The 14321-nt window shown below is 42.4% G+C and overlaps 1 protein-coding gene across 2 annotated transcripts in view; it reads left to right on the top strand.

Annotated features, from left to right (window-relative positions):
* The window catches only part of GRK5 (G protein-coupled receptor kinase 5), a 156299-nt gene that overhangs the window by 114580 nt on the left and 27398 nt on the right, over positions 1-14321 (top strand). The window contains exons 5-8 of one of the 2 annotated variants that reach the window (XM_083866633.1): positions 8098-8198; positions 11118-11210; positions 13366-13429; positions 13941-14081. In XM_083866633.1, the coding sequence (XP_083722759.1) occupies positions 8098-8198; positions 11118-11210; positions 13366-13429; positions 13941-14081 (399 nt within the window). Of the gene's footprint in view, positions 1-8097; positions 8199-11113; positions 11211-13365; positions 13430-13940; positions 14082-14321 lie in introns of both variants that reach the window. The other variant, XM_083866634.1, reaches the window with a different exon arrangement.

The raw sequence follows: 14321 nt of genomic DNA on the forward strand, positions 1-14321 counted from the left end.
AACATGTTGACTCACATCATTTGCATGGCAGTTGCTTGCTTGCCACTATCAGGAGCAGAAATGCGGTTTCTAGAAAGGAGCAGCTACAAAAATGTCAACTGAGAAGAGGAAAAACAAGGTGTAGCCAGATAGGAGGCCTTGTTGCTGACTGACAGGAGAGCCAAAAAATAGTTCATATACTTCCTATGTACTTGTCAGAAAGGAAACCTCAGAGGCTGCTGTTTTTCCAAGGAAGGGCACGGTTCTAGACTGCAGCTTGTATCCCAGCACCAAAGAGGAAGAATGCTGGGAACCCAGGCAGGAAACTTGTCATTTTTCTGCTGTTGGCCTTGCTGAGGTACAGGAGGTACCCCAGAGAGTCCCAGGCAAGTGAGGGAGCCTGAAGCCACTTCAGATCTACCCCAAGAACTGAGGTGATAGCGTGGCCCTTTGTGTAGTATTAGTACAACCCCTCCAGGCTAGAACATGCTCAGCTGCTTGCTGAGGGCTCTGTTGTCTGCACTCATTGTATTTTTCTGTGTGTCAACATGTGTTTTGATAGTTCAGTAGCATATGAGGGAAAACAGATTTGTCATGACTCTAGATCAGCTTGCAGCTACAAAACAAACCCCACAGCTGACAGGCACTGCTGATTTGCTTCACTCAGATACAGCAAGTGATCCTGCCCTGAGTATTGGGATTGGGCTCAATATTTTCTCTGCCATTGACCCTCTCTGTAATCCTGGATGTGGTATTTCATATCTTTGGCCTCTGCTCCCAGTCCCAGGGCTGTGAGATTGGTTTGCTTTGGAAGCTCTGGCTGTCATGACGTGTCTGTAGTGCCTGGCACCCCATTCTTAGGTGTCATGTCTACACACTGTTGTAATAGATATATTGCTACTAATAACACAGCTGCCTTCCATGCTCCTATCCACCTCACTGCCAATTCCTACATCTCTCATCTCAAAGTAAATATCCTGGAATTATGAAGCCTTTTGCTTTTCTGGTTTGCCTCATACAGACCCGAATGACTGTGGCAGGAAAAAAAAAAGTGAAAAGAAAATGCAGAAGTTGATTAGTTAAAGTGTTGCAGCTGCTCCTGATGTAGAATTGGCTGTTTACTGCACATACTGCTCAAACTGAACAGATAAGATCAGACACAGGAAAAGGCAAAAGAATGTTCCAACATTTCTGTGTGTAACACCAAAAGGCATCAGGAGACTGCGTGTGCTGTGACAGTGCTGAGATCCTTTCCCTCACCAGGAATGCCCAGCCTTGTTTTCCCAAAACTGAAATACAACCGAGACGTTCCATCTCCTCATCCACTGCTCTCCTCTGAATTTCTTGATGGGACTCAGTGATCTGAAAGGTCTTTCTCAGCTGAAAGGATTTTGGATTCCCCCTGTCAGCCACTTCACACTTTCCCTCAGTCAGTCCCTGGCTGCATGGTTGGAACTTCCCTGGCTGTGGCTTAGACTGCTGGATGAAGCCAGAATTTCCAGGTTTTTGTGTATGAACTCTTCTTGTCTGATCATGCATCATCTCACACAAGAAGTTCATTTTAGCCTGTTTCTGTCATAGTTTTGAGGTCTCTACTAGTAGCAAATCTGTGTGGAGATTTTCAAACAGATTATATGTGGAACATTGCTGTCAACATCTGAAAATACACATATCATGAAGACAAATGCTTGGAAGCAGAGGCAGCTCAAGAAAAGTTACAGCTTGAACTTTTGTCCATTGACTGAAATGTTTTTAATTGTTTTAAGCCAGTTTGTTGTGGAATGTTTTCATAACCTGAAACATAACATATGCTGCACGTTATTTATTTTACGCAAGTGACTTCTAAAATAACTCATCATGTTTCAGTATCAGCTGCATGCCTGAAACTTGCCAGGAAAGCAGTTGTGTTTGTGACAGAAGTTTGCATGAGGTCTATTCAATCTAAAGAGTATGGAATCTTTCTGGTTCATATAGTTTCTGTAGTGATGAACAGTTGTGCTGTAAGACACCCTGATGACTCACATCCACTGGCAGGAGCTGGTATGAAATGAAAGCCTGTACTTCTAGGTTTCTATTATTTAAACACTAATTGCAAGCAACAATTGGACTGATTTGAGGAATCTGGGCATCTCTAGCTTTCATTTATCTCAGCGAGACTTCTTTGATTTCAGTCACAGGTGATGATCAAATCTTCTGCATAACACATCTCTTAACCTCCTGTTCACTGTTCTGTAAAATATTGTGAGATTGCCACCTAGCTCATGAAGACTTAATCCTGCAATAAAGCTTTAATATTTTGAGGTTCTTAGATGAGAGTCATTGTATAAGGATGAAGAATTACCTCTGAACTACGGACCTGCTCTGCTTCTTACAAAGTCAGTCTGGCCAAACTCAGTGCTTTCCCTTTTTCTGGTCTGAAGTTCAGGGAACTGCAAGCCACGTCGTTTATTTTTTAGGAGACAGTGATGATTGAGACAAGTCTTTGAAGCAGGATTGTTGATTTGCGAGGAAGATTCTTATTCCTTTACTCAGAGCTACAGGTTTCCTTTGGTGAGCACTCAGCAAACAAACTTCCTTCCTCATCTGTTCTCATGGTCATGCCATGTGCCTGTGCTTTATGAAGCCCAGTGTTTTGCAAAATCATTGGTACAAAGGACTGGGAAAGGGCTCAAGAGCCTCTTGCATTGAACAGAGATCAAATACACTTAGATGATCAACAGATGTCTGAGTGCCCTTGGAGGTCTGAGAACAGATTCCACAATATTCATAGGCCTGGTCTTCTGCTTCCCTGTGTGAAAAATTAGAATAAAAAGCCTTCATATCCAATTAAGTGGATTTCTTCACATCATTCCCCTAGAGCAGAGCAGAATATGCAGAATAATTGATCCCTGCCCTTTTTATTAAAAACATTTCTATATTAAAAGACCTTTATCAAGTTTCACCCTTGCATTTCCAGACTAAACAGATCTAGTTCCTCAATGCTTTCCTCTGGGCTTTTTTTCCCAGCATGTTTCCAAACACTCCAGGCACTTGGTGCCCTTGTCAGCTCTCTATAAGTTTCTCAGATGGTGGTGACCCCGGCTGGATATGTCTTTAGCTGAAGCCTCAGCACATCCCTCTCCGTCCACTTTGTCATTTGGGCACTTTTCCCAGGGAAAACAGCAGCATTACACACAATGAACCAGCCCTGCCCAGGCAGGTTTGTGTTGTGGGTGCATCTGCTCTGGGCTCTGGGAATAACTGGGGACACCTGCTTCTCACCACACCCCAGTTCCAGAAATGTGAACCCCAGCTGCTGGGCTGCCAGGAAAATGCTTCTGTTCCTTGAAAGTGCCAAATTCTGCTTGCTGGCTGCCTGCTTTCACTTGCACAGGCTTGGAGGCAGCACCTGTAGCACATCACATCTTGACCAAGGTCATGCACAGTAAACATTTGGAAGTTATCTCATAAGAAAAGGTAGAACAAATAACACATCTTCATGAAAAAATAAAAGAGAAGGTCTTCTGAGTGCCTCCCTTGGTACTGCCAGCACTTCAGCTTCTTTGATAAAGAAATTGATTTCCTGATAGATAAACAAAAGTTTGGGTGTCCCCCACAGAGTTGCATGGGAAACACTGAGATATGTTGTGAGTCCCATGCAAACACATAGAGATGACTTTAGGAGAAGGTTTTTTTGATGGCTGTCTGTTCAGTGAACTCAGCAAAGACTGGATCTTGGAGGTCTGAGTGAAATAGCCTGTAGCAAAACTTACAGAGCTGTCAGAAAAGGAGAGGCCACATTTTAAAGTGCAGCGATGCAACATGACATTCAAAATAACAGATAATGGGGAGCCACACAGCCTGGAAGCTTTCATCTGATCTGAACCAGACTTTGCTGCTCCTCAGTACTTCAGTGGGGTGCCAGGCCATGGGCAGCACCAGACACTGCTGCTGGACAGGACTCTGCAGGCATCCAGACTTTTTGTGGATGTGAACACAACTAACCCTGAGCAAGTGTGAGACATATCAGCTGTTCTCATGCCCTTTATGGAAAGGGAGGAGCATCTGAGAGGAACTCTTTTGTCTTATAAAGACAGAAAAAAAAAATTAGAAGTGGAGACTATTCTCAGGATGGGCTAATGGCACTCAGAAGTAACTGAATATCCATTTCTTGTTTCTCGAATAACCACTAACACAATTCCTAGTTGCATTCTTTTCTTAAAAATTAAATGGAAGAGTATCATAAAACTGATCTATTTCTATGCCAGCAAAATATTTCTACAAAGGTTTTCAGATTTTGGCCTTAAAAGAGAAGGTACAGGAGGTAGGAGGTTTTGGTTAAAACCTGCTAAAAGTAGTGTGGACTTTTGGAGTATTATTAAAATGTATGATCAATAAGGATAATGTGATGAGAAAAATTTTAAGGATCAATTTAAGCACATCTTGTGCTGCCAAGAATCTGCTTCAGTTCCATCAGCTTTATCCTGGTGTTAATAATTTGATTTGACTGGTATAATTTCTGATTACATTATTGTAAGTGAGATCAAGAATCTCTTTCTTTGCCTTCAGGAAACACAATAGCCATTGGGGGAAATATGGAACTATACTTGTTATAACTCCCCAGTGTTTTCTTTTGAAAGCAAGAAAGTGTAACTTGTTTCTGCAGGTGTTTCTGAGGAGTTAGCAGAATATTCTTTGTCACAAGCGCAGATGTAATGGTCTTAATCACAGTATATGGCTCTCCTAGCTGCCACAGGACATTTAATATGTTGGAAAAGCTGTCTCTGTTCCCTTGTAAAAGCCAAATTTGCTTTTACAGCCATTGCCCATAATGCAGCAGGAGAATGGTGTTAATAACCATTTCACTGTGGCTGCAGAAATCTTCTGCACCCCTCCAGGGAAGAAGCAACTTTTTCATCTGTAAATGGCCAAAGTATTACCTTTGGAAGCTTTCACTCTTGGGATCCAAATGCTTCCTTGCATGCATAACCTGTGCTACCTAATGGTTCTCCAGGGGAGCAAAAGTACGTTGGTGGGTTGGGTTTTGGTTTGTAATTGTTTCTGGCTTTGTTTGAACTCCTGAAGGCTGTGGGTATGCACAGTATTCACACAGGGAAAATGGCAGCCATGGCTGTTTAATGGGAGCAGTGGGAGCTGTGAAGTCTCAAGGAGGTTCTCAGGAAGGATCATACAAAGGCTCCCTGGAACTGCAGAGTTGGAAAGGGTTGGGTACGTTCCTCCCAGGCATGTAGTGCCCTGAACTCTGTGAAGGGCTGTAGAATGACACAAAATGTTTTGCTGAGTCTACAGAAGCTTTGGAAATGATCAGCCTTTGGAAAAAAAAGAAACCCAACTCTATTCCTTGTTATCAAAATGGAGTGGTCTAGGGAAGCGTTTGCACTGCACTCTAAGCCTTTAGTCCATGCCCAGGATTTCAGTGTGCTCATGTCTTTGCCTACCTTGATATTGTTGCCTTGCTCTCAGTTTAAGCAGAAGAAGTAAAGATTCAGAGGTCAACAATGAGTGGTTTTGAAAAACCAAGTGGTGACTGTATCTCCCACAAATTTGGAGAGAGGAATCACAGTTTGTGCAATTTTTAAATACTTCCCACATTGTCTTACTTACTATTTCTTTTGCCCATTCTTCCCCCCTTTCACTACAAGAATTTAATTTCCTCTTTATGAATAAGAGTTAGCTGATGCTTATACTTTATTTTTTTAAATGTACTTTGATCTCAGACAAAGTTTGGTGGAATTAGTGCTCTAGTTATGTGTCATGGGCATGAACTTGAACACTAACCTCAAGGCAGTTTACCTTCCACTGGGAAATGAATTCCCAATGGGAGATGAAGTTGCCTGGCATGAGTAAGAATCAGATCACTTGGTCTAAATGACTAATTATGCAGTTTAGTACTTAGCTTTTGGATTCCAGTTTTGACCTCTAAATGCAGAACAAGTTCCAGATGTAGTCAGTAGTAACTTCTGTTAGAGGCCCTGGTATGGATTTTACTGGAGTGCTGCTCCATTCACATCAAATGACACTCCTAGTCCACAGCAGTCCCAAAACTGTGGAGTTCAAGGGTGTTTCTGTTCCCTGTAAATCAGAGAGATGATCATTCTTGAACCAGGGCTTGGACCACTGGATTCACACAGCCACCTACCAGCTTTGGGCTACCAGTGAGCACGTGTGTGCAAATGTGTATCCACTGAGTACATAAATTGTACATTAAAGGTATTCATTCATCTGATTTCTAGCCAAAATCAGCTGAAGTACTGCTAATTATTAGGCTTTTGTTCATATATGAATATTGGTTTTAAAGCCTTTGGTTTAATCTGCTTCCCTGTCTTTTCCCCCGGTAGTTTCAGTAGGACTGGGAAACTGGACTTCTGAGGTTTTTTCGTAGTTCTTTCATTTATAGTTCTTCCCTCTTGCCTCTACTTACTCTCTTGAACTAAAACTGGGACTTAGGTTTTGTTGTGGGCATGTATACTTACCTCACTGGTCAATCAAGCTGAGAAAATTTGGCTTCGTCTCAGCCTCTGTCTTTTAGATGATAACATGAGGGGCTTATCTACCTCTCAAGAAACCATGAGACTTCTTAATTATTAGTAATCTACTCTGTCTGTGATTAAAAGTGAGTGTTCCCTAGATAGCTTTTGCTGAACAAATGGAGGAATATATTGAAGAAAAGGAGGAATATATTGAGGAAATGAGGAAATATTTCAGCGGGGTCAGAGGTGTCCCCAGCACGTTCTGCAGATTGTCTGTCAAGGCTGAGCAGAGAGAGTGCATTGCACAGCATGCACAGACAGTTCTGTAAACCATGTTCCTATTTAAAAACATTCAAGTGGAACAAACTTACTTTTTCATGTCACAACCAGGATCATATTCACATTTCAGCAGTGGGAAGGAAAAGATAAAAGACTTAATTCAGCTTTCAGTATGCTGGAGATTTTCTGTGGCTCCACCTCTGCCCCTTCCTCTGTCCTCATTCCCAGTGTTTTTGAACTCTGCCTGCAATGCATTTCAGTGCCTGCCAAGATCTCTCTAACTAGGGGTGAGTTAATGAGAACATCTGGCCAGGAATGAGGGATGATGCTCTGTGACCCACCCACTCAGCACATCTGGTGGTACTGGGCATGGATGGGGGACCTTACTGAGCATTAAGGCTCCTGAAAGGAAAGAGGATTTTGTCATCTGTGGCTGGGTTTGTTGAAAATACCCAAATCTAAATGGTTATATAAAAGGGACTTTCATGTACATGGGAGAAATGCCTATAAATAGGTGCATACACACACAAATATACACTTTGTAATATAATTACAGTATACAGTCAATGTGTAAGAATGTGGACTGCCTAAAAACTGTCTTTTTGGATAATTAGTCCCAAAAGTCCTAAACTGGTTAACCATCAAGACATATTGTAAGAGACCTCTCTTTGGTAAGGGCTTTTTGCAGGGTTGAATATATATTCTCTCCAAAGGGAGGAGAAGATGAAAAGAGTTTATGTGGTTGGTTGGCAAAGTTCCTTTTCGAAATTAATTTTTTAAAGCTGCTGAATTATTTTTTGTCTTTCCAAGGATGAACTAAGGTGTCCAAATACTTTCGTGAACATCTTTTTATATATAGATAGATGTAGGTCTCTATCAGTAACTACCAATGCTCTGCTCTTGTTTGGCTTTGCTGGTTAAAAAAAAAAAAAAAAAAAAAGGAAAAAAAAATGGATTTTTCAGACAGCACAATGAATCACCCATGAAGTGAAAACACTGGGCAAATTCTCTTTTGTTTAATAGAATGGCCTGTACACAGTTCAGGCCAGCACATTTTTCATGGGATGCAAGGGAGCAGTTCAAAGAATTGGCAAGGAGTGGGTCCTGCATATTCATGAGGCTGGGCAAGGAGGTGAAGGTACAGGAGAAGGCAGAAAAGCAATGTGAGGATAGAGTGGAATGTGGAGCGAGTTGCCACGGTATCCTATTTTACTGCTCTTTGACGTAAAGCTCCTTTGCTTTTACACAACCGCTGGAATTGAATGGAAGCAGCTCAGGGGCATAAATAATGAATGTGCCTCTCACACGTTAAGAGAGGAGAATCTGCACCTCTTCAGGGAGTTAATGTGCCCCTCTCTTCTCTCCCCAGTCTCCAGCCTATGTTCCCGAAGTCAGTCAAGAACTTATCCAACAGACAGAGGAGAAACTCGAAAACAGCCCCTGCAAAGAGCTGTTCTCTCCCTGTACAAAGTAAGTATAACACGACACCCGAAGATCACAGGGCTTCAGCCAGCAGCTTGTCAGGAACGTGTCAGGTAGAGAGAGACATTTCAGTCTCAACCTGAGGCAGGTATCTTTGCTCACATTCCTAGAGGCAGAGCTGACAAGTGGTGAAGTCATTTCATCTGAACAGAATATAATAAATATTTCCATGCCATTATATAGGCTGCACACAGGCACTTACTGTTTCAGGTATTTGACGGAGTGTTCTAGCCAAGCAAACCAGCCGTGGATTTCATGCTGTGTGAAAAGAGCTACAATGATAATGTATCCAAAGAAAACATCTCTGTTTCAAAGTGAATAAAAATTAAGTGGCTATACAGTCCATTTAGGCAGAGGAATGTGCAAACTTGCTCCGCATGGCTTTTCCAGAAAATCTTCACCAGGAGAACGGGGCTTTTTTAATGCTTTATGTCTGTCTGTGGCGTTCAATGAACGTGCGTTATTTCACCCTTTGTCTGGGAATAGGCTTATCAGTTTCTGCAGTGATTTGTGCCATTATGTGCTAAAGCTCCAGGTATGCAATCTGCCCTTGCAAACCCTGCCCCGAGCCCGTCCACGCCAGTAGATCATAAACCAATAAAAATATGAAGAGGAGGGATCATGGCACGCGGGCCCATGCGGTTTCTGGCCGAGCGCGGTTTGTTTTCCCTGGGTGATGTAATGGGGATTTGTAAAATTTGCTCCGCTGTCATTCATTGTTTTGACTCATTTCATTGACCTTTTCTGGTTCCAGTTATTCTTTGCGTTGGTAGGAGCTGTGGGTTATTTCTGGCCTGCTCTTATAGCACAGGCAGTTTCCTTGCATTGGCCTGGTGTCCTGTAGAGATGCTCTGTAACTCGCACCACTTGTGGGTGCCAGTCCCAGTGACAAAGGCAGAGCTGTGCTCCACACAAACCCCCCTGGTGCCTGTTTCCAGTCCTCAAATCGGTTTGAAAGCTGACAGCTCCCTCTAAAATGCACTTTGTTGTTGCCAAAGAGGGGAACTAAAAAGCAAACAACTGCTGAAAGGCAGCTATTGTTCTTTTAAAATACGTGCAGCTTTTAATTAACTGAATGGAAAGGGCGAGCATTGGGCACCACTTAATGCAGGCTCCTTCCTTCATCCCAGCTGAAACTCAGGAATGAGCCAGGTTTGGGACCTTGTTAATAAATATGCTGATCATTTCACACGGACTAAAATGAGGTCAAAAGGAAGTTTTAAGAACTTGCCGGTGGTATTTACTGGTACTGAATGATGTTAATTTTGGAAGGGCTCACAGTCAGACCAGAAAAGGGAGGCAGACATACAAATATGAAGCCTGCTGTCCTGTAGGAGCAGAGATGGGATGAGTTTCATTCCCATCTTCATAGATAAAAATCAGTCTGCAAGAAAAATGTGTGTATAGCTTAACTTCTGCTTTTGCCTTTAATATTTTGACTGACTGCTCCTGCCCTCCAACTTCACCTAGAATTCTGATGTTGAATTTGGACATTTAAGCAAAAACGTTACTTTTGTTAAAGCAGCTTAACAAAATGTAAATTTGTTAAAGCAAATTAAGACTTACTTTTTATTTTATTTTGTAATGCTTAATTTGTCAGGGGAAACTGTTATGATCTGTGTCCAGTCAAAGCTAATAAAGACAGCAGCAATTTGACTTTTGAATACTGAACATGTGCAATTACCTGCCTTCTCCAAACTGATGGTACAAGAATTACAAAAAAATAATAATGAAACAGCTGAGAAATTCCAAAAATACTAGCTCATGAAGAGGGAGGAACTAAACTGAGGAGACACATTACTCATGGTGACTTGTTTGCTCAGAGAACTGCCCCAGGGTAAGACACAGACTATCCATCCCCAGACTAGAGCAGTCATTCAGAGAGGATTTCCCCCCTCCAGCAAGATCTGGAAATGTGTCTGTATGCCCTTAGACAGGGGCACAAATGTGTCTTTTTACATCCAGAGAGAAATGTTCATTTCCTTGGGCACTTTTCACCCAAACCCAACTTCTGTTCTGCCAGTGCCGCCAGCAGAGGTGGATGCAGGAGCCCCAGAAAGCAAAGCAAGAACCAACACCAGCAGTTGTTACACAACATAACCACCTTCATTTTAGACAACTCCGAGCTCAGCCCATGCTTTCTTAGTTTCAGATCTTTGGCCTTTCTGACAGCATGCCTGATGCTCTCTGGCTGTTTGCTGCCTGTCACAAGCAACAGACTTTCTTCTCATATTTGCAGACTGACCTTTTTTTTCCTTTGTTCTTTCCATTATGCAAAAGACTGGATCCACTGTGTGAGCCCCAGAATTCTTTTCTTGATCCAGAAGCAAATCCATATCCCTGTTCAGACTTTTCCTTCCTCTGTTTTACTCTGCAAATCACATAACTGTTAGGAAATCCCCTTTGACTTTAGTCACATGTACTAATTCTTCTATATAGCAGGAATTTAAACTGGTCTTTTTGTTCAAAATGATATCTCTGATGGTCTCTCTTTGATAGAAATGGGCTTCAGCCAGAAGTTTTCTATCCAGATGTAAACATCCCTCAAAGTTAAGGAGCTCAGTTCCTGAGAGTGTTGTTTCAGTTTACTAACAGAAGCAAAGACATTCGCTGTCTGGTGGTTAACAACCTCTGTAAAAGTCCATTGAAGCCAGTGGGAGTTGCCCTGATAATTTACAGCAAGTATGACCAGTATTCAGCTTGTATGAGGCCTCCTGTTATGAAATACATCAAGCACATCACTTTGTTTCTATATTGAAACAGTGAGCAAAATAAAGTACAAAATAAAACAGAAATAACAGAATCATGCTGTAAAAGAAGCCTGGATTTTTCTTCTCTTGTTTTGTTTCTCTTTTGCTCAAAGTTCAGGATTATAAAATGCTTATATATCCTTTTCATCTGAGATAGATCTGTCCTTGACCACCTCAGTGGGGAACCATTCCAAGAGTACCTAAACAGCATGTACTTCGACAGGTTTCTCCAGTGGAAATGGTTGGAAAGGTAAGTGTCACAATATGTTGGGGTTTTTTAAATAAAAATAAAGGTTTCTTTTTACTTTCCATGCAAAGTCTGTGAATATGCTCAAAATCTGACAGTTGAGATAATGTTTGCTTCTACAGCTCAAGTGCTCAACCATTTAATGGTCTTAGGTACATTAAACTTATTAGATATGATTAATGTACATTCAGCGACTTCAGCTGTCTTTCTGTTTAGCTACCCTCTGAATGTGGTGACTTTTTGTCTGGACCAGTTGTCACTGTTATTAAATCACTCCAAAGAGAGAAAAAATGTGGCATATTGGTCCTCTCACTCTATTTATTGGCTGGACATTCCTGAGCACATTTAATAACCAGGCAGCCTTAGTGGGTATTAATTTGCGAGGAAAGGGGCTTTTGCCTTTCCCTTGTCAGGGAGTGCTGTAGCAGACGGTCACTGCTGGGTGACAGTGACCTTGAGCTGAGAGAAGCCCCATTTTCCACAAATGGAATTAATTACGGTGGATGAGTTAGGGCCGGATCCATGAGCGTTGTGTGTCAGCAGGACGCCTCCAGATCAAAGGAGCTGTGCCAGTTCCTCTCCCTGGAAAGCTGCAAAGCTGCTGCTCAAGAGGGGTGGGCAGAGGGAAGAGCCATTCCATGCCAAGACATGCTCCACATGCCATCTTTACTGAGGCCAGCATTTACTCTTCCATTTCAATTAAAAAAACATCGGGTGATTCATCTCTAGCCAGGCTATTTCCTATCTATTTTCACATTAGGGATAAGGAATTTTCTGCAATGCTTTGAGGATTTTCTTTTTTTTCCATTCCCCCAACAAGTGTGACAAACTATTGGATATGCATGGCTTAAAAAGCTGGGAGAGTTGTTTTCAGGATTAGCAAAGAGATGTTAGTAGCATGGAATGATCAACAGTTCCTTCTGACAGCCTGCTGGCTCCAAAGGAGCAGTCACAGAGTCCATTTATTCCAGGGACATTGCTGAACATGTAGTTATCACTACTAATTGTTGCTTTTAACCCCAAAAGCATTTGCAGCAGCCTAATGGAATACTGAAAATAACATATTTTCCTCTCCTAGTTTTAACTGTCTGCATACTGTTCTTCCCCTGCTTTGGAAAAAAGTAATGGGCATTAATGAAAGGATTCACTTCAGCATTTACTCTTCATTGTCATCAACCTCATCGTCCCTGTGGTGGGAACAGCCACGTTCCTGTGCTCCCTCTGCCGGCTGGCTGCCTGCCAGAGGGGAGCGAGGATAGCCGGAATATTCCTGTCCACTGCTGGGATCCTTGTGAAACCTCGGTGTGGAAGCAAGATGGGATCTCGCTGAAACTAGAATTCTTCTTCTGTCGTGTTATAAAACTTTTACAGTAGCCAAGTAAAAGCTGGATGTAGAGCTGAAGCCGTTCTGGTAGAGCAGGTTTTGTGGGAAGCCTGGGGAGATTGTATAGGGAGCTTATCAAGTGATGGGGAGCACTCTGCCCTCAGGGACAGACTTGTTTAACCTTAATTTGGCTTTTGCTCCCTTCTTGCCGGTGGTGCTCCCCCAGGAAGCAGGTAGTCCAGAGGGAATGGACTGGCTTGGATCTTCCTGCTCTCCCAGCCTGCAAATGTCACATAAATCCACCTCTCCTGCTCCCAGAATTGTTTCTGCCTTTAATTCGTACAAGTTTCATGTTTTGTTTAACACAACAGTATTTTCTAGTTGTTTGAATTCTGGATCTCTTTTTCTCATCTTGCTGGCCAAGTAAAGCAATGTGTTAGCCCATCCTGTATGTCATGGGAATTAATATCTTACTGGAAGATCTCAGGCTTCCTCTTTGCTTAACGAAGGCCAAAGCTGTATAATGGAGATTCAGAACCCTCCTTGGTCCTAAGATACTAGCAGAAATTATACTGATGACTCACTAATGTGTTGTATTTTATTACAGCTTAATATGTTGGAATTGAAAAGTTCAAGCCATACATAGTATTGAAGTAATATAATTACATAATTATATATTATATTATATAATATGATTACCTTGAAATAATTGGATTATATAATATTTATCTATTTTGCTTTTCAAAAGTATGCTCTGAAATAAATAAATCACAGGGAGTGCATTAAGCATAGTGTGGTTGGGGTTTTATTTATTTATTTCCTTTTCTCTTCCAGGCAACCAGTAACAAAAAACACGTTTCGGCAGTACAGGGTACTGGGGAAAGGTGGCTTTGGGGAGGTGAGTAATTCTGAAACTTCCTCTTAAGAGTGTTTTTTACCTTTTAGACACTGCAGGTACAGGAGCCTGATGTGACAGAGGCTGATTTTCATTAATTGCTGACAGTTCTATTTAACCTCTGATGACACAGTAATCTCAAAAGGACTCTTGAGAGTTATTTTGTGTTCGGCTGTTGCATTCACAATGGAATTGGGGGGGTCACACCCTTATTTGTATTTTCCTGGTGTCTGGAGGTGGCAGCAGAGGCAGGGGAGGTGCAGACTGAGAGATTACAATCCGCACAGACAAAAGGAGGTGGGAGAGGAAGCAGGCGGAGGAAAGTGAAATAATTAAACCAATATTCCACAGCAGGTTTGGAAACAGTAGTCAGTCCCCCGGCTGCCCCCACCTCGCTAAGCCGCCGTCTGTGGCCTTAAAAGGACTAAATCGGAGGAGATGGTGAGGAGTAAAGTGCAGCCCAGACACGGCGTTTGCTTCGAATTACCCGGCAATTGTTCTGCTCAATTCGCAGGTCTGCGCCTGCCAAGTGCGAGCCACGGGGAAGATGTACGCCTGCAAGAGATTAGAGAAGAAGAGGATAAAGAAGAGGAAAGGCGAATCCATGGCACTCAATGAGAAGCAGATTTTAGAAAAAGTCAATAGTCAGTTTGTAGTGAGTATTGAAGTCTGTGGTTCCCGGCTCACCTGCTGAGCACTGTTCCGGTTGAATCCAGTGCCTCCTCCATTTCCTGCTCCTGGAAAGGTGCCAGAAGCTGAATCCCTTTGCTTTGCATCTTAGCCCTGCTTCATGCACCTTTGTTGGGTCTCATGTCAGTCTCTGGTCTGTGAGAAATGCAGCAGTGAAGGGCCATGCCTGCCACGGGAACATGGTGTGTTCTACAGCCTCGGCTTG

This window comes from Zosterops lateralis (assembly GCF_965231275.1).
Source record: "Zosterops lateralis genome assembly, chromosome: 8".
Lineage (NCBI taxonomy): Eukaryota > Metazoa > Chordata > Aves > Passeriformes > Zosteropidae > Zosterops > Zosterops lateralis.